Below are 26,710 nucleotides of genomic sequence, written 5' to 3' on the forward strand. Positions count from 1 at the left end.
AAAGTATTTGCGGATATACTGAATACAATCCGTCTCCATGGTCATCCAAAAGTAACCTACCCTGAGTATCTACTTGGCCAGAACGAAACCATTCATGTGAGGGCCACATGTGCCGGCATGCACATCCTCAAGTAGCTTAGAAGCTTCCTTTGCGTCGACACACCTTAGCAAACCTAAATCCAGAGTTCTTATGTGCAAGTTCCCTCCATTTTGGAAGAAGTGATTTGACAATCTCCCGAGCATGCGTTTTTGAATGTGATTTGCATGCTCCGAGTATTCTCCTTTTGATAGGTACTCCTTGATGTCATGGAACCAAGGTTTTCCAGCAACTTCTTCCTCGACATGAGCACAATATGCCGGCTGATTATGAATCCTCACCAGGATAGGATCAATATAGTTCTTATCTAGATGCTGTATCATTGGTGACAAAGTGGCTAATGCGTCGGCGAACTCATTCTGAATTCTAGGCACATGTCAGAATTTTATCTTTGTGAACCTCCTATTCAATTCCTGCACATGGTGCAGATAGGCAATATCTTGGAATTCTTGGTAGCCCATTCTCCTTGCACCTGGTGCACAAGCAAAGCTGAATCGCCAATCACCAACAACTCCTGAATGTTCATGTCGACTGCCATGTTGAGCCTTAGTATGTAGGCCTCATATTCTGCCATGTTATTGGTGCAAGAAAATCTGAGTTTAGCAGATACGGGATAATGCTGACCCGTTTCTGACACCAAATCTGCTCCAATGCCTACTCCTTTGAAATTTGCGGCCCTGTCAAAGAACATCCTCCAACCGTCATATGCTTTATTAATGTCTTCTCCTACGAATGATACTTCTTCATTAGGAAAATACGTTTTCAAGGTTTCGTATTCTCCTCCCACTGGATTTTCGACGAGGTGATCTGCCAATGCTTGTCCACTGACTGCCTTTTGAGTTACATAAATGATGTCGAACTCACTCAGTAGTATCTGCCATTTAGCCAACTTCCTAGTAGGAATGAGCTTCTGAAATATGTACTTTAGGGGATCCATCCTGGATATGAAGTATGTAGTGTAGGCACAATAATAATGCCTCAACTTCTGGGCTGTCCAGGTCAGAGCACAGCAAGTGCGGTCAAGCAGAGAATACCGGGCTTCATAAGGTGTGAATTTCTTACTCAGGTAATATATGGCTTTCTCCTTTCTTCATGTCTCATCATGTTGTCCCAAAACACATCCAAAGGCCCCATCTAACACGGATAGATAAAACAGCAAAGGTCGTCCTAGTTCTGGCGGGACCAAAACGGGCGATGGGTCATGTATTCCTTAATCTTGTCAAAAGCTTTCTGACAATCCTCGGTCCAACTTGTCTTGGCATATTTCCTCAGTATCTTGAAGATGGATTCATATATTACTGTGGACTGTGCTATGAATCGGCTGATGTAGTTGAGCCTCCCCGGGAAGCTAATCACCTCCTTCTTGCTTTTGGGTGGTGGTAACTCCTGAATAGCATTGACTTTAGTCGGATCCAGTTCGATCCCTCGGGACTGACAATAAATCCCAGTAACTTTCCTGCAGGAACCTCGAATGCAAACTTTACGGGGTTCAACTTTAAATTGTATGTCCTGATCCTGTCAAAGAATTTCCTCAAGTCTGTTATGTGATCTGTGGCTCTCTTGGATATGATGATGACGTCGTCCACATATACCTTTATTTCTTTGTGTATCATATCATGGAAAATAATTGTCATGGCCCTCATGTAAGTAGCTCCAGCGTTTTTCAGACCGAATGGCATCATCTTGTAACAGTATAATCCCCAAGGCATAATAAAAGTTGTCTTCTCGGCATCTTCTTCATCCATACAGATTTAGTGATAACCTGCGAAGCAATCTACAAAGGATTGGAGCTCATGCTTGGCGCAGTTATCGACCAGGATGTGTATATTTGGTAGTGGGAAGTTGTCTTTGGGATTTTCTCTGTTTAAATCTCGATAATCAACACATACTCAATCCTTCCCGTCTTTCTTTGGAACAGGCACAATATTAGCTAACCATGTTGGGTATTCAACCACCCTGAGAACCTTGGCTTTAATTTTCTTGGTAATTTCCTCCTTGATTTTCAAACTCATGTCCGGTTTCAATTGTTGGAGTTTCAGCTTGATTAGCGGACACATAAGATTGGTTGGCAACTTGTGACCTACTATAGATGTGCTTAAACCGGTCATATCGTCATACGATCACGTGAAGATATCCTCATATTCCTTTAGAAAATGGATGTATTCTTCCTTCTCTGTTGGCGACAAGTGAATGTTGATGCAGGTTTCTTTGACGGTTTTGGCGTCTCCCAAATTTACTGCTTTTATTTTGTCCAAGTTAGATTTAGGCTTGCTCTCAAAGTTCTTAACTTCCCTGACAATTTCCTGGGATATCTCATCTTCTTCCTTTGAGTCACTATTCTCATGTTGCATTGCCTCATTATATGTCACAGTCACTGATTCATCAAGAAAAGTAATAATAAAACTGTAGAAGGGAAAAGCATAAAAAATAGTAATGAATAATGATAAAGGATAAATGTATTTGATTAAAATTGAGAAAATTGTTCAAATAAAGCTTGGCTCGATGAATCGAGCGTTAATTTTGAAACAAAGAAATCTTAAAACAAAAATGCTGGAAATTTAAAATGCCTAGAACGACTATAAATTCTGCTAAGCTACCCAGGGACTCGGCGGGCTCGGGATGGTGTAACGATCCAGTTCCTGAGAACGGCTCCCTTTGCCACTGTCTAAATAGAGAGGCCTTCTTCCTCCTCCTCAATTATGGCACTGCAGTCCATATCCTCATCTTCCAAGAACAAATCCTTCAGCCCAGCTAGTGCTTCTTATTCAGCAGTTCCCCATATTGTATCTGCCTGATGGAAATCCTGTTCCAAACGGGGTATTAGTTGTTCAAGAGGGTAATACGGTCTACACCATGGAGGTGACCATTCTGTATATTCCTGCCATGTATACTGGTATCCGAGCCCAAAGGTGGTACCATGATTTTTCAGCCGTATTGTCTTGGTGATACCCTGAAGGTTCTTTCCCAATCCTTTGCCGGGTTCATATCCGGACCATGCTAGTATGCTCTCTATTTTGTTGCTCCACCACTTATCTTTCTCGACGGTATTGACCCTTTCAATATGGTGATAGGTTTCTCCTCCCAGCCTTCTTCTATGTCCAATGGCCGAGATGGTTTGACTGGTGTAGATGGGATTACTCCCCTCTCCATGAATGATTACCTCCTGGCGGTTCCATTCGAATTTCACGACTTGATGTGGTGTGGAGGGTACAGCTCCACCAGCATGGATCCATGGGTGGCCCAACAAAAGATTATATGAGGCTGGTATGTCAAGCACTTAGAATTCAACGTCGAACCAAGTTGGCCCTATCTGCAAGCAAAGGTTGATATCTTTGATCGTGCACCTCTAGGACCTATAGAAAGCTTTCACATTCATGCTTCGGGTCCATATTTCATGGAAACCTTTGTCAAACCTTTTCAGGGTGTCTAGTGGACAAATATTTAGACTATAACCTCCATAAACCAGGACCCTGGTAATGAATTTGTCTTCAAATTGTACCATAATATGCAGTGCTCGATTATGATTCAGACCTTCGGGCGGTAGCTCATCTTCATGGAAGATAATCTTATGGCTCTTAAGCACCTGTCCGACCATGTTGGCCATTTCTCCACCGGTGATATTATTAGGTACATAAGCCTCGCTCAGTACTTTTATCAAGGCATTCTTGTGTGCCTCTAAATTCTGTAGTAGTGAAAGGATGGATATCTGAGCAAGGACTTTGTTCAGATGATTAACAACAGGATATTCTTTCACCTGTACTTTCCTCCAGAAGTCATCCGGTCCGGTCTCAATGACAGGCTGTCTAGCAATGGCATCATTACTCGAATCTCCCAGGTGCTCAGGTGTATAGACTCTTCCAATTCTAGTCATCCCTTGTGCGGCATCATATTCTTCTATCTTAGCCTTCCCTTTTCGTCGAGCCTCAGTGACATAATCCCAGGGTATTGCCTTTGATTTGAATGGGGGTGTAGTTGACACCGTCACAGTAAAAGGTGTGACCACTTCTACTTCAAATGGAGTGGAGGTGGCTGCGGGCGGAGCTACTTCCACCTCGAATGGAATTGATGAAGTTACCTCAACGTTAATGGGTGCTGGAGTCTGAACCACAATAGGAGTAAGTGTAACTGCAACCTTAATGTCATCGCCTTCTCGGATAAGCCCGATTGATCCCTCAGGATTCCAGTCCCCATTTGTTTCTATAATATGTACACTATCACCTCTGTGATCAGGGAGGAGATTGTTGCGGACATTGGGTCCAGCTTCCTTTGCTTGGATGACCTTGTTATCGATGAGTGTCTGGATCTTATCCTTCAATGTTCGGCACTTAACAGTGGTGCCCTTTAATACTGGAATGGTATGCACAAGTTTTGTTTGGATTGACCTATTGAGATGGATTTTCTAGCGCCACGACGGGAATAGGAGTGGCGTAACCTGCGGCCTTTAATCTTTCATATAATTGGTCGATAGGCTCAGCAATGGCGGTGTATTGTCTAGGTGGCTTGCGGTCGAAATTGGGTCTTGGTCTTGGATAATTTTGGCGATTTGGTGGTGATTGGAAGTGGGATGGTGAATTATTGGTGTGATGGATAGTGGCTGGTTGAGAATATCTGGGAGATGAGGGTTGATATGTAGGTGGTGATGCTTGGTATGTGGGTAGAGGTGCTTGGTATGTAGGTGGATGGGCTTGGTATATTAGTGGAGGTGTTTGGTATGCGGGTAGGGGTGTTTGGTATGTGAGTGGAGTTTTTAGGCCTTGGGCCACCATTACTTCCCCAACCTCTCGTTTCTTCGATATGCCACCTGATTGGAGTCTTTGTTCGTGGCTTGTAGTGCCTCGAAATTTGTTACCATTCCGCTCTTGATTCCTTCCTCGATGCTTTCCCTGAGTTTGATGATATTAGAAAATTTGTGATTTTTGATATCCATAAACCTTTCATAATATTGTGGATCCTATGCTCTGACAAAAAACTTATTCATCTGTTCTTCATCCAAAGTAGGCATGACCTTGGCGGCTTCCGACCTCCAACGAGTAGCATATTCGCAGAAGGTCTCAGTAGGTTTCTTTCTTGACATTCTGAATGTAGAAAACATCAGGTGCATTTTCTGTGTTGAACCTGAATCGGTCCATGAAATCTGATGCCATGCTCACCCAATTGGACCATTTCTTGGGGTTCTGGCTAATATACCAAGACAATGCATCCCTAGTAAGACTCCTCATAAAGAGCTTCATTCAAAAAATTTCATCTTTTCCAACCCCCACAAGCTTGTCACAATAAGTCCTTAAGTGAACCCTGGGATCAGTCGTACCATCGAACATTTCGAACCTGGGAGGTTTGTACCCCTCTGGCAATTCCACATCGGGCTATATGAACAGATCTTCATAATTCAAACCCTCTATCCCCCTATCAACTTCAACACCTTGAACTCGGCTTGTTAACTTCTTGAGTTCTTCGTCCATGTTCTTAATGAGCAGGTCCTTTTCGGAGGGTTCTGGGGCACAGGAGATTGGCTGGGTAAAATGTGGTATAGTTTCCACGTATATGGGGTTGCTCTGTTAGATGCCAGGAACCTGGGTATGGTGATGGTCATTGGTGGAGTTTTGTGGATCGGGAATGAGTGGTGGTGTATTTTGGGGAGTGTGGTAAGTGGTGGTCGATGGGTACGAGATTGGTTGATGTTGTTGTGGTGGAGTTGGTATCGATAATGGATTGATATTTTGTGGTGGAGTAGTGTATTGATTTGGTATGGTAGGATTTTACGGCTGTTGGTTTTGTGTGTTTTGAGGAGGTATTGGGTTCTTTGTGTTCTATTGGTGGATATCAGGGACATTGAGGGTGAGTGACAAATTTGCCAAATTGCGGACCTGCTCAAGTTCTCCTTGCAGTTATAGTATCTTTTGTTCAAGTCTCAAAACCAGGTCATTCGGGACTGGAGTACTACGGCCATCGGAAGTCTCTGCATTCTCAATGTTTTCCTTTCGTATCTCACTTAAGTCGTCCATCTTTGTTTTCCCTCTACTTTTTGTGTTGCTTGGAGGAGGAGGAGGTGGAGGGCCTCTGGATCTGGTATGATACGTTGATAAGGCTAGTATATATGAACCAACATATGGGGATGGGAATAATAATAATAATAATAATAATAAAATAAACAAAACAAAAAGGTAACTAGTTAGCGAGGATCCTGAAATGTTTGCAGTATTTAAACACACATAGTGCGAGATATAAATTCGTATCCTAATTTGGGAGCCTCGTTGTACCCGAGGTAGGCCTAGCGACAAATAAATTTGGAAAACTAAAATGCCAATAAATGTTTCATTTCATAATATAAAATAGACGAATCTAAAACGACACTAACATAATAACAAAAACAAGTCACTATTGTCACTTGGCCTTATTACATTTTAAGAAAATCAAGTAAATCTAATCTATTTGGTCCCAGAAGGACCTTCCTCAGGTCGAATGTTCTCGTTGATTAAATCCTCCAATTCGCGTAGGTTTACCAGTAAAAATGCCTTTGCCAAATGTTCTCCTTCATTTCCCTCAGCGTTCTGGTAATCGGTGACTCTCTTCCTCACCTTTCCTTCCAATTCCAATAGGCTATATTCCAGATATTCCAGTTTTTTGCTAGACTTGGCGGCCCTCTCTTTCCATTCGTTGATTTGATCATTTGACGGAAGATTTCTCCACCAGTCTAGCAAGAGTGAGGGTGTGCTAACCATACCGAAGTTGGGGACCTCGTTCCTCATTTTTTGCAAAACAAAAGGGTTAGGCCTTACCCCCATCGGACTCGACTACTTATACATTTACGATCAACATATCGACATTTAGTCCTCCAAATTAATGCACAGAACGTGATTGCATCTGTTGGGATTATGGAAAACCCGATGGACTTTGAATAAGGCTTATCTTAAAGGATAATTATGTGGACAACATAACTGATCCAACTAGGTTTGACCATGATGCATGCACAATTTAAACAGAGTAAGGTTTCAATGGGGTTTTAGACTGGTACCCTCAAGCGGACAACTTGAGGGGGAAGGCACGGAACCGTCGAATGCACCGTTGATCGACTGGTTTTACCGCAAATAAGCCTTTCCGAATTTAAGGGTAACAAATAGAAAGAGCGTAACCACTCATTAAAGTGTTGCTATAGGATTTGAGACGCACGAGTGGAATATGATGTGGAGCATGATTTATCCAGCAGTTAATAACATGTAGGCAAGTATTTTTAGTAGGAAAAAATAAATACAACATTTAAATAATTGAAAAGACAGCTACATAAAAAAGAAAACAAAGAGACAAGTCAGTTTTCAGGGTAATAAAGGAATCATAAACACTTGGAAAAAACAAAATGGACAATTAAATCTAGATAAGGGAGTGGGGTATGGGATAAGCATGCTTGGACTAATTTATAAAAACAAGTTCGTTATAGTAAGAGCCTAAAGATATCCCAGCAGAGTTGCCATGCTGTCGCACCCTTTTTTTTCCCTCCTCGCGGAGAGAGGTCTAGGTTTCGACATTCCATGGGGTGTAGTGACTCATTTCCTTTTGGGAATTGGGTATTTGAAGAGTCGCCACCTAACGAATTATGGTGCGTTAGGACACCTAGAGTGATTAACTCTTGGGTTGGTCTGTATTACCAGATATTAGGGTAAGAGCTCGAGATAACCTTGAGAGGAAGGTGTTAGGCACCCCTCTTGGTCCACAACTGCGAGTCTCGACCGAACTTATATTTGCAAATTAGTTCATACAAATAGTTGAATCAAATAAGTACAGCACGTTTGAACAAGTCAAGTAGTGAAATAAATGTTGAACAAATTATAAAGGAAAGTGTTAAACAAGGAGAAGGTTTGGGGTAAAGGGGGGTCCTAGGTTGTTTATCCTATAGGATCACCCCACGAAATATCCGGTAAACATTCCTCATTGAGGGGATACACGTGACATTAACGCGTAGTCATCATATCCCATGTCTACCCTTCCCATCCCTATTTGGCCATGCAAAGCGAGTGTTGGTCACTGATTCCTATTGCGTGCTGCTACCCATCCCTTCTTAATAGTCCCAAAGGGAGTTAGGACCTCTACCTATAGGCAGTTCTAGACATACCCCTAAGGCTTTAAAGGCAAAACTATAAGGCGACAGTCAAAGAAAAGCATTTAGGACTTTCACATAAGTGGATAATTTAAGGCTCATAGTTTCCTCCGCAAACAAGCATACACGGAGCACGACTCAACCACAAGTAAGGTCTTTAGTAATCAGAGTCCTAAAGCAGAATTTCTAAGTGATTATGCAGGAATAAATCACTTTCAGATACAGTAAGTCACAACCTATTAGTTGCCTAGGATCTCTTTTAAAAACCCATTAGAATTCAGAAATGTTGAGCGGCAGAAACAACTTCAGAGAGGTGCAAGTTTTGAAAATGCCCTAAGGCTTGCCTATATACAGGATTGATATTTATGTTAATGTAGAAACAAAATAAGTCAGAAATAGTCCCTTTTTAAACCTATAGGTATGATATCTAATGAGATTATAGCAGTTTTGAAAGGACTAATTTTAGAAAAGTTATCGCTTAATAAGGCTAGTTTGAGAAGTAAACTAGGCGAGGCACAATTGTTCTATTGGGATAATTAAAATTACCTGACATAATTGCGAGTTAGATCCATATAGACATGATATCTAGGCGTATTACTGTTTTTAGTCAATTTATAGTAGCATATGAAAGACTTACTAAATCGGAATTACATCCTATAGGCATAATATCTATACTTGAGTTGATTTTAAAACATGATGGCTTGGAACCTAGAAACATGGTTTCTAACATGACAGGTGCAGGATTTAAGAACATGGTTTGTATCTGATGCAAGTGACATTAAAAGTGAAGTCCTTATAGGCATGATTTCTATTATGAAATTAAAAGTGGAACCTGTAGGCATGATTCTACTATGCAAGAACAATCAGATTCAATAGGAATAAAAACCCTATAGGCATGTTTTCTATTATGCAAAAGTAATCAGATTCAACAGGAAGAAAACCCTATAGGCATATTTTCTATCGAGTAAGGCAAGCAGATTTGAAAATAAATCCTAAAAGCAGGATTTCTACCCAGGTTACCCCACAGAGTATACATCTACCCACCTTTTCACTAAATACCCCAAATATCTGTTTACAAGTTATTACAGGCCAACAAATGAATTACAAAAGTGAAATAGAAAATTAAGAAGCTATTCTATAGAGAGCCTGCAATCAGGCCATAGTTACCCAAAGCCTCCAATGGTCTTCAAAGCCTCATTTCCATAGACAAATAAGAGTCTAGGTGTATCAAAGTTCCCTAAGGGTCTCAAGGACCCCGGGAAATGCTTACATCTATACTTAATAGACAAGCATTGAACCAGTGCAGTGTGGAAAGCCAGCCTCAGTATGCCAGAGTTCCAAGGGTTCTCAAGAGGATCCCAAGGCAGTACACATACTAGAGGTGGCAGAACTTATTAACTAGGAGTAGAGTGAAAGTGCAGGACACATGTTTAAAAGAGTTTATTAAAGACTGGATTGAAAGGTCTATTTTGAAAGCAATTAGTAACAGAGGTTGTTGAAAAGAAGTTGGCTTAGTAAACAGAGTTCAAACATTTCAGGATAGTACCACATACAGTAAGTAAATGAATTTAGTAATCATACATGGGTTAAGGGGTTTAGGGATACATAGACATTGACTGCAGACACCTGACCTCAACAGGAGTATTAGGACTGGTTTGGACCTGCTCAGAGATGGTATGACACTGGCATAATCACAAACCAGTCATGAACACATAGAAAGGAATAGGGATTTGGGATTCACAAAGTGGCAAGTGCACATTAGGTAAAAGAATACAATTGTTCAGGTATGCTTGAATCACACAAAGGGAATACATGAACTTAAAGGGAGGGGGATCATATTAACATGCTTAACTACAAACTTCACACAAAAATCACAAGTGAAAGTAGGCTAGAAATAAAAGAAACTGAAACAAGAAGAGAAACATGTTGTTGTTGATACTTTAAATTAAACTAGGACATACCAGTGAAGATAAAAAGTAAGTAGAATGAAAGAACCAAGGAGTACAGATGATTAGCCTTGGCTTGCAGCCGGCTAGTAGTAGTAGAATAACATAGAGATTTTAAATAAGAGAGGGGGTTTTTGAAAGCCAAGTGTGTGTGTTGTTTGTGAAAGACTTAGAGTATTTATAGTTGAAAGTAGGTAGTGAAATAAAGTAAAAATTTAGTAGTATACTACTTTAAGAACTCAGAATAAATCATCTAGAGAATCAAGGAAGTACTTCCTTGAGCTAAGGGAGTCAAGGCCAAACGGGAAGATTCAGTACCATATAAGAGAGGAATAAAAATCAGTGCATGATTAAATAAGGAAAGGGTCAAGACTCAGTAGGCATAAAGTAGTCAATTAGGACCAAATTCAGAAGGACCCAATTAAGGAAAGACTAAGTAAAACAAATTACCATAGTAAATAAGGTAATGCAATCAGTTAATTCAAACAGAAGAGTAGAATACTAGGACTTTGAAGGAAAATGTTTCAATTACCAAAAGTTAAGGAAAATCAGAATCAATCACGGGGAGTTATGATTCTGCATACTTCAACATATAAATAGAGACGATTGAACAGAAGTAGCAAACAAATAAGGTCGATTATATAGGCAGAAAGAAACAAAATATGAGAAACACAACCATGTAGAGGTGATGTAAGCAGGCTAGAGATTCAGCAGAACATATTCGAAGCATGGTGACCACAAGAGATTAAAAAAAACTAGGTAAACAAGCTAACACACAGAAACGAAGTAAAGGAAAGTCATGCTAACACACAAAACCAAAGTGGAGAACATCATGCTAACACAGAAGCAGAGTAAAGAAAATCAAGCTAACACACAGAGACAAGTAACGAAAATCAGGCTAACACGCAAAAACAAGTAAAGAAAATCATGCCAACTCACAAAAACAAGTAAAGAAAATCTTTAAGAAATTAGGGATTTTTAACAAAGTTGAGTTAAAAAGCAGTAAGAACTTAGAATTGGTCGAGATAGACAAGGAAAAAGGTTTAATCATAAAGAAATCAGTCGAAACAAGTATAGAAAGAACTCTGAAAACCCTAGTTTTTCAAAGGGAGTAAAAATGGTTTAGAGTAGAAGATCTTTTAGAAGAAAGCTCGAGAATAAGAAGATCACAGAAGGAAATAGACTTAAAGTATAAAAATAACATAGATATGAGAAATTTAGAAGAGAGTTAGGGTTTCAAAAAGAAACCCAAGTAAAAATCAAAAGAACCTGTTGAAACTTCACCGATCGTGACATATAAGGTGTGATTTTGCCCAAAATCACACCAGAGAATCCATAAGTAACAGAAACAGAACCCTAGGTCCAAATCGACATGGCCCAGGATCCTTGAAGGCCTTAGAGATGATGAGCAGGGTGATGGGAGACCCATTGGAGGCTTGGGTTGAAAGGGATAGTCGCCGGAGATGACCGGAGACGAAGGGGAGTGGAGGAGTCTAGGGTTAGGTTTGAGAGAAGAATGGAGATGAGAAAGCATCTGAAGGAGGAGAATTGGGGGAAATGAATTAGGTTTATAGGTCACTTGGAAATTAAAAAGGAAAGGAATTATTTGGACCGTTGATCTGGAAGATCAACGGCCAAGATTAAAATGGGTAGGTGGGTTTCGGGTTTGGGTAAGGGTTAATAGGGTATGGGTCGGGATTTTTAATTCTAAAATTGGGTTGGGATTTGGGGTCCGATTTGGCTATAATTGAAAGCCAAATTGGCTATAAATTAAATAGCCAGTTTCCCCTATTTAATTTATAAAAATAATAGATAATTTCTGAAAAATAATTTAAGGTGCCAAAATGATTTAAAATACGTTTAAAACTACAATATCCAATTTTATGCATATAAAACATAATTATATCTCAAAATGGGCTAACATTGCAATTATATGCAATTTAGCTTTAAAAATACCAAATATAATTGTAAAAATACATAAAAATTACATTAGCCATATTTTGGCATAACTATAGAAATTGAATAGATGAATTATCAAAACATTAATTTTGAAAATAATTATTGGGGATTCTATGGATAAAAGGAAGAAAATAAATCAATTTAAACACTTAAAAATTATGGAAAAAATAATAAAAACCTTGGGCATGCTTATATATGCATATATATATGCTATTTTGAAGGTATTTATGCATATTTAAAATATATAAAAAAAAAATTGGTATCAACAAGCATTGCCCTTGATTCTTGAAGCCCTTGGGAACTTTAACACACTAGAGATTTGGGTTCTGTGGGCAATGGGTGAATCATTTACCACTGATTTTTGTGTATCTATGAAAATGAGCCTTGGAGTTGTTATAGTTTGAAGGCTTAGGTTGCCCCGGTGTATTTAGGCCTGTTGTAGGCATGCATTAATCTGGTCTATAATAATTTTGTAACAAACAACTCTGGGATATTTAGTAAATTGGGAAGGGTTTCTTATTTTCATTTGCAAAGTGGGGTAGAAATCCTGCCTATAGGATCTCTATTTGTGCTGTTAATTCTGCCTATACGTTCCATGTTATGTTGTTATGTGTTAGAAATCTTGCCTATAGGTTCTATGTTGTGTTTACATGTTAGAAGTCCTGCCTATAGGACTAACACCGTGATCTATTAGAAATCATGACTTTAGGTATGTCAATTTGTTCAGTAATTATGTGTTAGCAATCATGCCTACAGGATCAATATTTGGCTTAATTGTTTTCCGGCTCAATGTGTATAATTCCTGCTCATATACTGCTCAATGCTAGAAATCATGCCTATAGTATTAAAATCAGCTCATGATAGAAATCATGCATATAGGATTAAAATCAGCTCAATGCTAGAATTCATGCATATAGGATTAAAATCGGCTCAATGCTAGAAATCATGCCTATAAGATTAAAATCAGTTTCACTTGTAGAAATCATGCGTATAGGGTTAAAATCAGTTCACTTGTAGAAATCATACCTATAGAGTTAAAGTCTCATGTCTCTAGGGTTAAAATCAGTTCAATTATAGAAATCATGCCTATAGGATTCAATTAAGTGATTCTGAATGTGTTTCTGTGATTATCACTGCCAATCACTTAGACAATATGCCTATAGGGTTTAACAATAATTTTGGACTTATGATTGTGATTTACTATTGAAAACTCCCAGATATGGTAGTGAATTAAAATCAGTAGGCAAATTTATGTCGGCCCTAACCCCGGATTAAGACCTGACTCCACACACTACTGCTCTCTTGTTCGCCACACATAGATATCCTGCCCATTGGACTCCAAGATTAATAAAGCCTGCTAAATTGGTTGCGTGCATTTGCTGTTTACATGCAGAGGTTAACATGAGCCCATATCTATCTTTATTTGAGAAGTCTTAATTGTTTTGATTGTCGCCTAGTATTTTATAATTTTGAGAACCTTAGGCCTAGTCTAGAACTTCCTCAAATAGAGGTCCCAATGCCTCCAGGACCTTAGGTAAGGGACGGGTAGTGCACGTATAGGACACGAGTTAGAATCAACTAGAGCGCTTTAGGTAAAAAACTCAAAGATAGTAATCGGGTAGCAGGAGATGATAGTCGGTGCCCGCTGGATAATATGAGTAACACCCCATCTTGGGGGAGTTACGAAGTATTATTTATGTTGCACGGGGTGATCCTATAGGCTAAAAAATTTAGGACCCCCCATCCTTATTAAATAGTTTATTAGCTTCCTTAGAGTAATTCGCATAATTTAAGTTCACCCGGGACCCACCGTTGTGGACCTCGAGGGATGACTAACACCTTCCCCTAAAGATAATTTGAGCCCTTACCCGATCTCTGGTAATGCAAATTGGTATAATATGAGTTATTTGCTATAGGTTCCCTAATGCACCTTAATCCGTTAGGTGGCGACTCTAACAACCAATTCCTTTTCCCTACTCTCTCAAAAAGAGTTGTCAAAATGTTGAAACCCGATTTCGCGAGAAAAAGAGGGCACGATAGGATCGATGTCCCCCAAGGTCCAATGATAAAGCGCACTAAAGTATCTATCACAAGGAACAAACTCACCCGAGATTATGTTTTGTAGGGAACTATTTCATTCAGTGATGAGGATGCCGAGGGCATCGTACAAACTCACAATGATGCGCTGGTAATATCTGTACTTATCAATAAATCTTGAGTCAAATGTGTGTTGATTAATCTAGGTAGCTCGGCCAACATCATCAAGTCGAGGGTTGTAGAGCAATTGGGGTTACAGGACCAAATAGTGCCAGCAGTCCGGGTGTTGCATGGATTTAACATGGAATGCGAAACCACTAAAGGGGATAAATCCCTTCAAGTAAACACTACCGGGACGATCCAAGAGATAAAGTTCTACGTGATCGAAGGGGACATGAGGTGTAACGCTCCATTAGGAAGTCCGTGGGTTCACAACTTGAGGACGATACGCTCGACCTTGCATTAGGCATTGAAATTTCCTACATCGGGAGGAGTCAAGATGGTCTACTAAGAGCAGCCGGCCGCAAAGGAGATGTTCGCAGTCGATGAGGTAATCCTATGCCCACGGTTTCGACATCAAGGAACACACAGCCGATCAGAAAGGAAGAAATTAAATAGCAATCACTGATGTTGGCCTCGGCCGAACTAGAGGAACGAGGAGCATACGAGGAGGATGATTACGGAGTCCCGAGATAGTTCATAACTCCTAATGACACTGATTCCACCAAATCAACGGTTGAAGAGTTGGAGCAAGTCGTATTAATCAAAAACCTAACAGATCGAAAGGTATACTTGGGCACGGGGTTAACCCCCGAGCTCATGAAAAAAGTTATTGATTTTCTTAAAGCTAACATAGACTGTTTCTCTAGGTCCCATCTTGCCATGATAGGGATCCCATCGGAGGTAACCACTTATAAGCTGAGTTTGGACCCAAAGTTCCACCCAGTTAAGCAGAAGAGGAGGTCACTGTCCGAGACCAAACAGGCATTCATCAAGGATGAGGAATCCAAACTTTTGAAAATAGGATCCATCCGAAAAGTTAAATACCCGAATTGGTGAGCTAACGTAGTAGCAGTACCAAAAAAGGGAATAAGCTAAGAATGTGTGTATATTCCAAATACCGGAACAAATCATGCCCTAAAGATTCTTTTCCTTTGCCTAAAATCGATCGAATGATTGGCGCAATGGTCGGGCATGAGATACTCAGCTTTCTTGGCACCTACTCCTGGTACAACCAAATTTGGATGGACCCCGATAATCAAGAAAGGACTTCTTTCATCACTAAATTCGGCACCTACTAAAGGACGCCATTTGGATGCTGTTTGGATTAAAGAAAGCCAGTGCCACCTACGAACACCTAGTAAATCGGATGTTCGAAGAACAAATAGGAAAATCAATGGATGTTTATATTGACGAAATGTTGGTTAAGTCCCTGTGAGTAGAGGACCAGTTAAAACATTTGCAGGAGACCTTTGACATACTAAAGAAATACAACATGAAGCTAAACCCGGAGAAGTGCGCATTCAGGGTTGGATCGAGAAAATTCCTTGGGTTCATGGTGTCCAATCGGGGGATCAAAATCAACCCCTACATAGAGTACATCACCATGGCAGACAACATCAAGGTCGTTAAATAAATGATTGGGTGTATAGTCGCCTTGGGCTAGTACATCTTGAGGTCCTCAGACAAAAGCCATAAATTCTTCTCACCGTTAAAGAGGAAGAATAACTTTTCCCAGATCCCAGAATGCAGAGCTTTGGAAGAACTCAAACGGTACCTATCGAGTCCACCCCTGCTGCACACTTTGAAGGAAGACGAACAATTGAACCTCTACTTGGAGGTTTCCAAGGTGGCAGTAAGTGGAGTCTTAGTACGCAATTTCCTATTTACTATGATAGTAGAACTCTAGACGAGGCCGAATCAAGGTATCCTCACCTGAAAAAATTTGTGCTTGATTTGCTAAGAGCCTCTAGAAAGCTAAAGTCGTACTTTCAATTCCACCCTATATGCGTCGTGACCTCTTACCCGCTAAGGAACATCATGCACAAGCCAGAGCTCTCAGGACGATTGGCTAAATGGGCCATGGAAATTAGCGGGTACGATAACGAGTATCGACCCTGAACCGCCAAAAATCTCAGATTTTGGCGGACTTTGTGGCTTAGTACCCAAAGTCGAAAGAGAATTAAGGTTAACCTCGGGGACCAATTCGAGAATCTGGATTCTTTTCACGGATGGTGCCTCGAACGTGAAGGGGTCCAGGCTTAGTATCGTATTAAAACCGCCTACAAAAAACATAATTAGGCAATCTATTAGAACTATGAAATTGACTAACAATGAGGCCGAGTATGAGGCCATGATTGCAGGTTTAGAATTCGCTTAAAGCCTTGGGGTTCGAAGTCAAGTGCGATTCCCTCCTCGTGGTAAATCAAGTTAACAGGATGTTCGAAGTAAAAGAAGAACGGATGCGAAGGTACATGGACAAAATAGAGGTAACCCTATATCAATTCAGGGAATGGATCCTGCAGCATGAACCCCAAGATCAAAATAGGGAGGTCGATGCACTGGCTAACTTGGGGTCGTCAGTCGATTCTGACGAATTCAGCTTGGGAGCAATAGTGCAGCAATGAACTCGGTGATAGAAGAGGGCCACGCCGAAGTGAACCCAACGAGTTTAACTTGGGATTGGACAAACAAATACATAAACTACTTGAAGACAGGAAAACTACCTTCGAATCCCAAATAATCGAGAGCCCTGCGCACTAAAGCTATCAGATTTAGCTTGGTCGAAGGCGCATTGTTTAGGAGAACCTTCTTTGGCCACTAGCCAGATGCTTAGGACCAGGAGAGACCGAATATGCCATGATATAAGTTCACAAAGGCACTTGGGGGAATCATTCGGGGACAGTATCTTTGGTTTAGAAATTGATTAGGGTTGGCTACTACTAGACTAAAATAGAGAAGGATGCAAGTGACTTCATATGGAAATGCGATGAGTGCCAAAGACACGCCCCGATGATCCATCAACCCGGGGAAATGCTCCACTTAGTCTTGTCCCCATGGCTATTTATGAAGTAGGAAATAGACATTGTTGATCCCCTGCCATAGGCACCTGGTAAAGCTCAATTCATACTATTCATGACTGATTATTTTTCCAAAGGGGTTAAGGCCCAAGCATTCGAAAAGGTACGAGAGAAAGAAGTCACTGACTTCATCCAAGACCATATAATATGTTGATTTGGGATGCCTGCCGAGATTGTTTGTGACAACGAAAAATAGTTCACCGGCAGCAAGGTGAGTAAGTTTTTCGAAGACCACCAGATCAAGAAGATACTATCGACGCTTTATCATCCTAGTGGCAATGGGCAGGTGGAATCAATGAATAAGACTATACTTCAAAACCTGAAAAAGAGGTTGATCAGTTCAAAAGGGAAATCGAAGGAGATCCTTCCCGAAGTCCTGTGGGCATATCGTATGACTTCAAAATCGAGCACTGAGGCCACCCTATTTTCTTTGGTATACGGAGCCAAAACCTTAATACCAGTCGAGGTTGGAGAACCAAGCCTAAGGTTCTTATATGCAACCATAGGGCTAAATGACGAGGCCATGATCACGAGTTTGGAACTATTGGATGAAAGGCGGGATGCCGCCCTCGTCCGGTTGGCCACCTAGAAGCAGTAAATAGAAAGGTATTACAACCAAAGAGCCAGCCTCTGAAACTTTCAAGTTGGGGACTTGGTGTTGAAAAAAGTATCACTACAGACTAGGAACCCGAATGAAGGGAAACTGAGCATGAATAAGGAAGGACCATATTGAGTCATTAGAATAATCGACAAAGGCTCATATAAACTCGAAGCGGGATACGACGTGCAACTACCAAACAACTAGAACGTGACACACTTAAAGTGGCACTACGGCTAAGGTACGAAATCAGTTACTTTTTAAATCGAACTAACGTATCTAGGTAATTACCTAGGACAGATGTGGCTATTAAGTCTAAAAGCATGTGTTGCACTCTTTTTCCCTCGAACCGATTTTGTCCCGATGTGGGTTTTCCGACAAGGTTTTTAACAAGGCAATATTAAAACATTCTACCTTAGATTTGAGGACTGGTCTCAAATCAAAGTCAATGATCATTTGGTTTAGGTCAACAGTATCCGAGCCCTCATGAGTTCGACCTCGAATACTGCAGGCCATTACCCTCGGATTAAGATCTTTAGCAAGGTAAAAAGAAAATTATATGTGCTAAAAGCTAAGTCTTGGTGGTTAGAATTCATTGTAAGGGCCAAACAGTCATATAAATTATGCGCACATAGTCCACTCTAGCCATAGCACAAGTTTTTATGCGCCTTCGATCATGTACCTTGCATACTGAGCAATGAAAGAAATTTCTAATTCCCTTACACTTTGTTACTATACATTTTGCTTCTTCCATCCTGGATCCTAAAGTCCATGAGCTACCGCTACTTGGGGACTGTCAAGCCCACGGGATCCCCCTACTCGGGGACTGTCACCCGATAAAAATTTGGACGACCTGGGCTACCAAATTCCGGAGGCACTAAATCGTTAGGTGGTTCCCAAATATAAAAGGCTACAGCCACCCTAAAAATGGCTCGAAGACTTCTGGAGTCTGTAACGAGAAAGTAAGGCCCTTATAAAATTTGAAACCTACTAAATGGTTACCCTCGACAAATATATCATCTAAAAACACTTAAGCATCTTAAAAACCTTCGGTCTCATCGACGGTTCGAAGCCATAAGCAAACCAAAGTTGCATTGAAGTCGGGATCCGTTTGAACCTCCAATAATAGATGCTCCAAAACTACATCTGATTTTATGCTAAGGCATCAAAAGTAGTACGCAAGTAGAAATTATAAGAAGATGCTGAAAAGGTAAAGACACAGTATTGCCATAAAGGGAAAAATTTTATATACTCCAAAATATATTTACAAAGACCCAATAGAACGGCCTCAAAACAAACCAAAAAAATACATAAGGAAAAACTAGAAAAATACTAAGGCATCTATGCCTGGTCTGCACTGGGGCCCGACTCATCGCTAGAACCGTTGGAGCCCTCGGATCCCTCGAAGCCTTTTGGACCCTCAGGCTTATAGAGATCCTTTGCTTCATCCTCGAGCCTTCTAACTTCTTCAATCTTGGTCGATAGGTTAAAACCTCGGGTATGGATCTCTTCGAGGGTCATTCTCCGAGATAATAGCTTTATGTACTCAGTCTTTGTCTTTAAGTGGGTCTCGACTGCCTCTATATCAGCCTTGTATTGGTCCACCATTTCCTCGGCATCAGTAGAGGTTGCATCCAATTTGGACCTCAGTGCCGCATATTCTTGTCAAGAGCATCCCGTTCTGTGACGGCCAAGCTTAGTTGTGCCCGGAGATTATCATTCAACCAAGACCACTTATCGGCCTTTTCCTTCACCACCCGAAGTTTGTTCTCGATCGATGCTAGCTCCACTTTCGCGGCTTCCCTTTCCAAAGCCAGTAGGTCTATCTTGCCTTTCCACACTTCGGTCATGGCCTTGGCCTCATCCATCTCAGCCCGAGGCTGGTCGATCAGGTCAATCTTCTGTTGGACCTGTGAAGTTGTGTTTTTAGTCACCATGACTAACTACTCATTTTAGCCTCAAAGATCTTTACCTTCTCAACCAGGTCGGCGTGGTCCCACTTCAGGGTCGAGGCCTCCTCCTGAGCTTTTTCCAGCTCGTCCTTGAGAATCGGGTGGTCTTTGAGGGCCTCATCCTATTGCTCACTAAGAGCCCTGTACATGTCCTTCTTCTAGACATGCTTTTTGGTCTCAAACTCAAGCTGGCTAATCTCTAAGCGGTACGGAAGAAAGCTTTTATGGTGAAGCACTGAAGCCTGAAAAATAATGAAGTTAGTAGAGGACATAAAAACCAAAGTGAGATTCATAAAGGGGTACAAAGGGGTGACGCCTTACCCGATTTAGCACCAGTTGTACCTCATTGAAGAGGCTCAACACACCCACCTCGTTCATCTTTGCCTGGTCCTCCTCGGTCACCAGACATTAGAGGTATCTGGCTACGTCCACTGGATCAAACAAGACCCAAACATCCTCTGAGATTGTAAGAACGACCGTTCTCTTGCACTCAGGGTCCACGCTTAGAGAAGGAAATCGCTTTACTAGTTTTGGGGCTCGAACTCGGCCTTCTAGCTCCCAAGGGCATATCCTTCTTCGGGACCTCCAGGTGACCAAGCCAAAAAAATCCTCTAGTACGGCCATATCCATGCCATCAAAAAATGTGTTGAGGGTATCGTCTGGGCCCTACGCTCCCTCGCTTGACTTTTCTATGACCGGTTGGGCCACTTCGAGCATGGACTCGGTATATGAGGGAGTCTCCACAATGTCAATGACACCAGTTTCCTCCTTCGGAATAGGGGCTACTTCCCGGGAGGCCACATCCTCCGTCTCTCTCTCTCCGATTCCCGAGTTAGAAGAGGATCGACCTCATGATCCTCTTTCTCGGTCGTCACCTGCTCCCCCTCAGTAAGGGTCAACTCATGAGCGATAAAAAGGTCATCATCTTTGGGCTCATCCCTGGGCTAGTAGAGAGAATCGGGGTCCGGTACCTTGGATTAGGTGATTTTCTTGGGCTTCCGGTCCCGGATGGTCACCTTTTTCTTCTTCTTCACCTCGGCTTCTGGGGAACCTGAGGACTTTCTATTCTTTTTCTGCTCCTCCTTCGTGGAAGCCCTATGCTGGACCAAAACAGAGAGCTCGGTAAGCGTGGATGGATCCTTATCCTTATCCAACGGCCTAAGTTCAGTGGTCTTAGGCAAACCTATAAGAAAAGAAAAAGGGTTATCTCTGTGTAAGTTAAGAGCATGGTGATGATTATTCAAGGAAGAACTTCACCATGAGAACGACCTCTCATTTGCCCTTTGAAAGCTTGAGCCAAAGGGTGGAGTAGATGGTCTAGGGTGAATCGAGGGGCTTCGGTACTGCTCACGAAATGGCATAAGAGGATCACGATCCTCTAGAAGGACGGGTGGATTTGTCTGAGGCACACTTCGTACCTTTTGCAAAAAGCAAGGACTATGGGGTCCACTGGGGCGAGCATGAAGGGGTAAGTATAAACACTCATATACCCCTTTATGTTAGTAGTAATATCGTCGTTAGGACCGGGAACGACCACATCCTTACCCTCTCATTTACAGTCCGCTCGGACTATGGATAGGGTTTTTTTTGTGACAGAGCATATGTATCTCCATGCTCCCTCGCCTCGGTCTTGTTGACTAGAGGCCTTCTCGACCTTGAAGTCGTCCCCGATAGAGCATCCCCCGTGTCTAGATCTTCATAGGAGGCTCCTGAGCCTCTTCAGGAATGGCCACCTCAACATCTACGACCGAGTGGGAAGATGAAGGAGCAGCCTGCTGAGGCACTGACTTGGAGGTTTCTGCCATTGCAAACTGGGAAATAAAAAGGTCTGAAGAAAAATATGAAGATTTGAAGATGGTATGACGGTATGAAGGTCTGGGTTGAAGATTCAAAGAAGATATATGGGGATTGAAGATGAAAGTATGAAGGCTCAAAGAACAATGTATGATGATTTGGAGAAGTTGAAAGCCGTTAGGGAGTTCGAGGGTAAAGTCTAGAATCAGAAAGTGGAAGAAATGAAAAGGCTTGAGGCTTTTATAGGAAAAAAAAACAATCAATGCGCGACGTTTCGCATTCGAAGGCAGCTAGCCTGTGACTGACACGTGTCCGAAGTCAGAACGATGCGACTGATAGGACATTTTGATTTATCCGTCATCTCAGTTGTAACGTACGAAGGAAGGAATCGGGGTTCATCTATCGTTTCCCATCATTTCAACAAGCCTACTCTCTGAAAAACGAGGGGACTATTTGTATACGGATAAAATCGAGAATAATGCATACCCCGATTTCCCGGTGAAGAAAACAGAAGAAGGGCATGGACGCACGAGATAAAAATAAAGGTTGGGAGCCCTTCATATCGAGACCCATAGAAGGTGAACGATGTGTTCATCATCAGTCATAATAAAACGATGCTCCCCGGACCCAGAACGAGTTCTAAACCTCGGGAAACACGGTAAACCGTTACACATGACGGATAGAGTGTCGTGATATTCGTGCCTAACCTGATATCACAACGCAGATCTCGCTCGATATCGGTTGCGGATCATTAATTGACGAGAAAGGATGATTTTTATTTTTTTAGACTTGTATTAGGGATGAAACTCTCCTGCTATATAAAGGATAAGTTTTTCTTTTGTAATACACATGGTAACACGAGAATCAAAGCAATACAAATTTACCTTCTGTTTTCTAGCTACTGTTAAAGTTCTTAATTGATTGTTCTGTTTTTCATTCACAACTGGGCTCGAACCTGGCAAAGTTATTGTTCAACATAGGTTCAGGCTAGGCCATGACATTATAACTGGTTTGATCATTTATTTTGTATTTGAATTGTTTCTCTAATACTTTTGATTATTTGTGTTAAATCAATTTGCATATCATTAAAATCACGTACAAATTTAATTATTATCCGATTTAAGGGTAAACAATATTGGTGGTGAGAATGAGGTGTAATAGGATTTTGGATTGATTTGCAGTAGATAGAAAAGAAAAGAAAAAGATTTTAAAAAAATCCTGTACCAAATTGCTAGCCATGCATGAGTTAGCTTTTATCTAGAAGCTAGACTCATTTTCCTGGAAGGATAACCATTCAACTTGAGCAGCTGTCTTGTTCTAGATCTTAACCATCATTTCAGACTGAATAATCTAGAAAAGGAATAATGTTTTTCCTAGGTAGTGTTCCTAAGATTTTAGGAAAAACCAGGCCTGCATTAAACTGTTCCTTAACAGACTAGTTCCTAGTCACTGAACTTTGATTTGATTTACAACTTCAGATGAAGCCAGGTATAACGACAATTTGTTGCCCTCTTCTTCTTTATTTAAAGAAATTAAAACCGCAAAGAAATAATGCTGACTGGAACTCTAACATTAAAATATCACCAATCGTCTTTGAAGTTGATATTCTCTAATCGTTAATCGTAACTATTATTTTAACCAAAAGCATGAATCAACTATGGAATTCGTGTTATAATTATTATTATATGGTTACCTTGATGTGATATTCGACCACACTTCTCTCAATTATATCATTTTGTAGTAATTTGAAATCAGAGCTATATATTCATTGTGGTCAATGTAGTATTTACCATGAAATTTCAAAGAATTTAATTTTTATTTCGTACGATGAAACATATCATTGTCCAAATTTAAATCTAGAAATATTGACATTCGACTATTCGAGTACTAGCATTTTTTATTTTTTTTGGTAATCTATACTTTATCTGTCTAGTATTGATTAATTTACGCCAAAAGTAATAGTGGTGAAGTTAGTATATGAACAGTTAGAAAAAGAAAAAGAAAAAGAAGAAGAATTGATTAATCGATTAAATTTTGTTAAAATCTAGTAAGTCATAATCTGTCTTTATACACATTGCTTTTATCATCATCTGTTTGTTTTAAATAGCAAGGGATTTATCTATGTCGTACTCGCACACACATAGACGTCTGCAATTAATTAATGGAGAATCTTTTTTTAAACTATATTTTATTCTAGGAATAACTGTTTTATTCCTTACCAAACAACCTTGATATTGATTAATAATAATGATGATTGGACGATTCAACTTTCCTTCTACATTCTTGTTTCTCTCTATATCACAAGAATTTTTAGTGCTCCATAATCCTATGCACCAAAACCGGCTGTTCAAAAATAAATTACAGAATTCAGAAACTTTTCATATCTTAACGTGACATCAAGCATTTATTTATTATTATCTATAAGAAAGAGGAAAAACAATAAATAGGCAAAACGGTTATCTGATTTATTCTTGAATGCTTCTTTGCTTAAATGTCGAATATACATTTACTCATTTCTATCATTCTTTTGAGCAGTTCAATTTTTAAAAAATGCTCATCCTATCTAAAAAGAACAAGTATTGAGTTTACAAGAGCTAAATTAACAAAGTTTTGATTAGTTTAACACCAAACCAAAAGTATTATCTAAATAGTTCAAACTAAACTTAGTTAAGTAATATCATCGACTCTTGCAAATTCTAATAAGATCAAATAGATTGTGAGTTTATGACCAAGAAGCAGCTAATTTCATGGAAGTTTAAACGATTTTTTCTCTCTTTTTTTTTTTTTTTGTTATTTTAATTTTTCAATAGAGAAAAGGAATTTCTATACTTGTCAATATAGTTGAGGAGCATATATAGTCTCTCTCAATGTAAGAGTAAACGAGTATAGTCGATCTACCAGTAAGTATAGCGTAGCTCACAGATATAAAAATTTATTTAGTTAATGAAATTAAATTAAAAATAGAAAAGTCCATATTGTGACGATACATGACGAATATATGCCCAATTATGTTGCTAGAAGCTTATAAGGCCTTCGAAAAGCATAATTAATTTTCCTACTTTAATTACTATTTCACACTGAAATCAAAATGCTTTAAACCTGCAAAAGTGCTTTCTTAGAGCCACTTCTAAGAGGGCTCCATAACACATGGAAAAAAGTCTTTTCTTTTCCAAACCTACAAATAATTTCTTAGTAACCAACTATGTTCATCATTTGATAAACATGCAAAACCCCAATCAACAGCCTCATGAGAACTCATCAAGAAGTCAATCACCAGAAAATGGTGATCCAGTTTCTGATGCCAAGTGGGCTTCTAGGCTTCTCCGGGAGTGTGCTACCGCAATTTCTGAGAAAGATTCAACCAAGATCCATCACTTGTTGTGGATGTTAAATGAACTTGCTTCTCCCTATGGTGATTGCAATCAAAAATTGGCATTTTATTTCTTGCAAGCCCTTTTTTGTAAGGCCACTGATACTGGCTTGAGGTGTTACAAAACCCTAACTTCAGCTGCTGAAAAGAGCAAATCTTTTGATTCATCTAGGAAACTGATCCTAAAGTTTCAAGAGGTAAGTCCATGGACAACTTTTGGTCACGTTGCATCAAATGGTGCAATTTTAGAAGCATTAGATGGTGAGAGTAAGCTTCATATAATTGATATAAGTCACACTTTTTGTACTCAATGGCCAACTTTACTAGAAGCTTTAGCCACGCGAAACGACGAAACACCACATCTAAAACTCACAGTTGTTGTCACGGAAAGTACGTTAGTGAAATCAGTTATGAAAGAAGTAGCACAAAGAATGGAGAAATTTGCTAGGTTAATGGGAGTGCCTTTTGAGTTCAATGTTATAGGTGGATTGAACAACTTGAAAGAACTCACAAAGGAGAGTTTGAATATTAAAGAAGAAGAAGCAGTGGCAGTTAATTGCATTGGTGCCTTGAGAAAAGTTGAAGTAGAAGAAAGGGGAGATGTTATAAGAATTCTTCAATCACTTAACCCTAAAGTTGTGACAATAGTAGAACATGAGGCTGATTTTTCTTGCACAAGGAATGACTTTGTTAAGTGTTTTGAAGAATGCCTTAGGTTCTACACATTATACTTTGAGATGCTTGATGAAAGCTTTCCAATCACGAGCAACGAAAGGCTTGTGATCGAAAGGGAATGTTCCAAAAGCATAGTTAAGGTTTTGGCTTGTGATGATCAAATTGGTGATGGAGATGGTGAAACAAGAGAAAGAGGAAATCAATGGTCTGAAAGGCTTAGAGAGTTGTTTTCTCCATTTCCACTCAATGATGATGCTGTTGATGATGTTAGGTCCTTGCTTAAGAGATACAAAGCTGGATGGTCACTTGTGCTACCACAAGAAAATCAAGAGTCACCTGGAATTTACTTGACTTGGAGAGATGAACCTGTGGTATGGGCTTCAGCATGGAAACCCCAGGAAAAATCAATGGAGCGATATGATCAGTGAAGATTCGTAATGCTGAATCGGACCTGCTTAGGATTGCAGCATAGTAATTATAGCCTTTAGCTTACAACAAGCTTGATAGCATTTGATTTTTCTATTTTTTGGAACCCAAGAGCATAGATAAGCTGGAGGTTCCTTTTTGCTTTTTTTTTTTTTTTTTCAATTCCTTTCTATCTTTCTCTTCTAATGGATCTTGGAAACATATATATAGGACTATTACTACTAGATTATAACCTTCATTTCATTTTCTACCTTTTAGATTCAACAACACTATAATGCTTTGTGCTTGGGAGTTTGTATTGCTTTCTTTCTTTTTGCTTGTTTTTCTCAATCTCTTCTTGGTGAAAGTTTTTGCATCTGTACTAGCTTTTTCAAATTATGGTTTCTTTTTCACTTATCTTTTTGCTTGGTATTGGTCATTTGTACTCCAACACTTTAATTAGCCTTTGGTATAGGGGACCTCTCCGCAATTAATTATAATGTAAATTGGAGGTTGTTTTCCCCTTTTCTTATTGGCAGTACTTGTTATTACAAATAAATTTAGATTCTCCTTTAAGAATATATTAGACGGAAAAGAAAGAAAAAAAATTCTAACTCATTCCTCCTCTTTTCCCTAACATAGTCTTCTAATGAATGTGCCTAAAATGGCAGTTAAGCTAATCGTGCATACGAATAGAGGAGGAGAGAT

The 26,710-nt window shown here is 40.0% G+C and overlaps 1 protein-coding gene across 1 annotated transcript; it reads left to right on the plus strand.

Annotated features, from left to right (window-relative positions):
• The first annotated feature begins 24,545 nt into the window (after nucleotides 1–24,545).
• LOC104234060 (protein SHORT-ROOT-like) lies at nucleotides 24,546–26,419 on the plus strand. Its single transcript, XM_009787554.2, has one exon. It carries the CDS (start codon nucleotides 24,700–24,702, stop codon nucleotides 26,023–26,025), a length of 1,326 nt encoding a protein of 441 aa, XP_009785856.1. The 5' UTR covers nucleotides 24,546–24,699; the 3' UTR covers nucleotides 26,026–26,419.
• Nucleotides 26,420–26,710: the final 291 nt, after the last annotated feature.

This window comes from Nicotiana sylvestris, chromosome 12, assembly GCF_000393655.2.
Source record: "Nicotiana sylvestris chromosome 12, ASM39365v2, whole genome shotgun sequence".
Lineage (NCBI taxonomy): Eukaryota > Viridiplantae > Streptophyta > Magnoliopsida > Solanales > Solanaceae > Nicotiana > Nicotiana sylvestris.

Bases quoted from the DNA above. Each gene is read 5' to 3' on its own strand.
- LOC104234060 (XM_009787554.2), top strand. From the start codon at position 24,700: ATGGAAAAAAGTCTTTTCTTTTCCAAACCTACAAATAATTTCTTAGTA.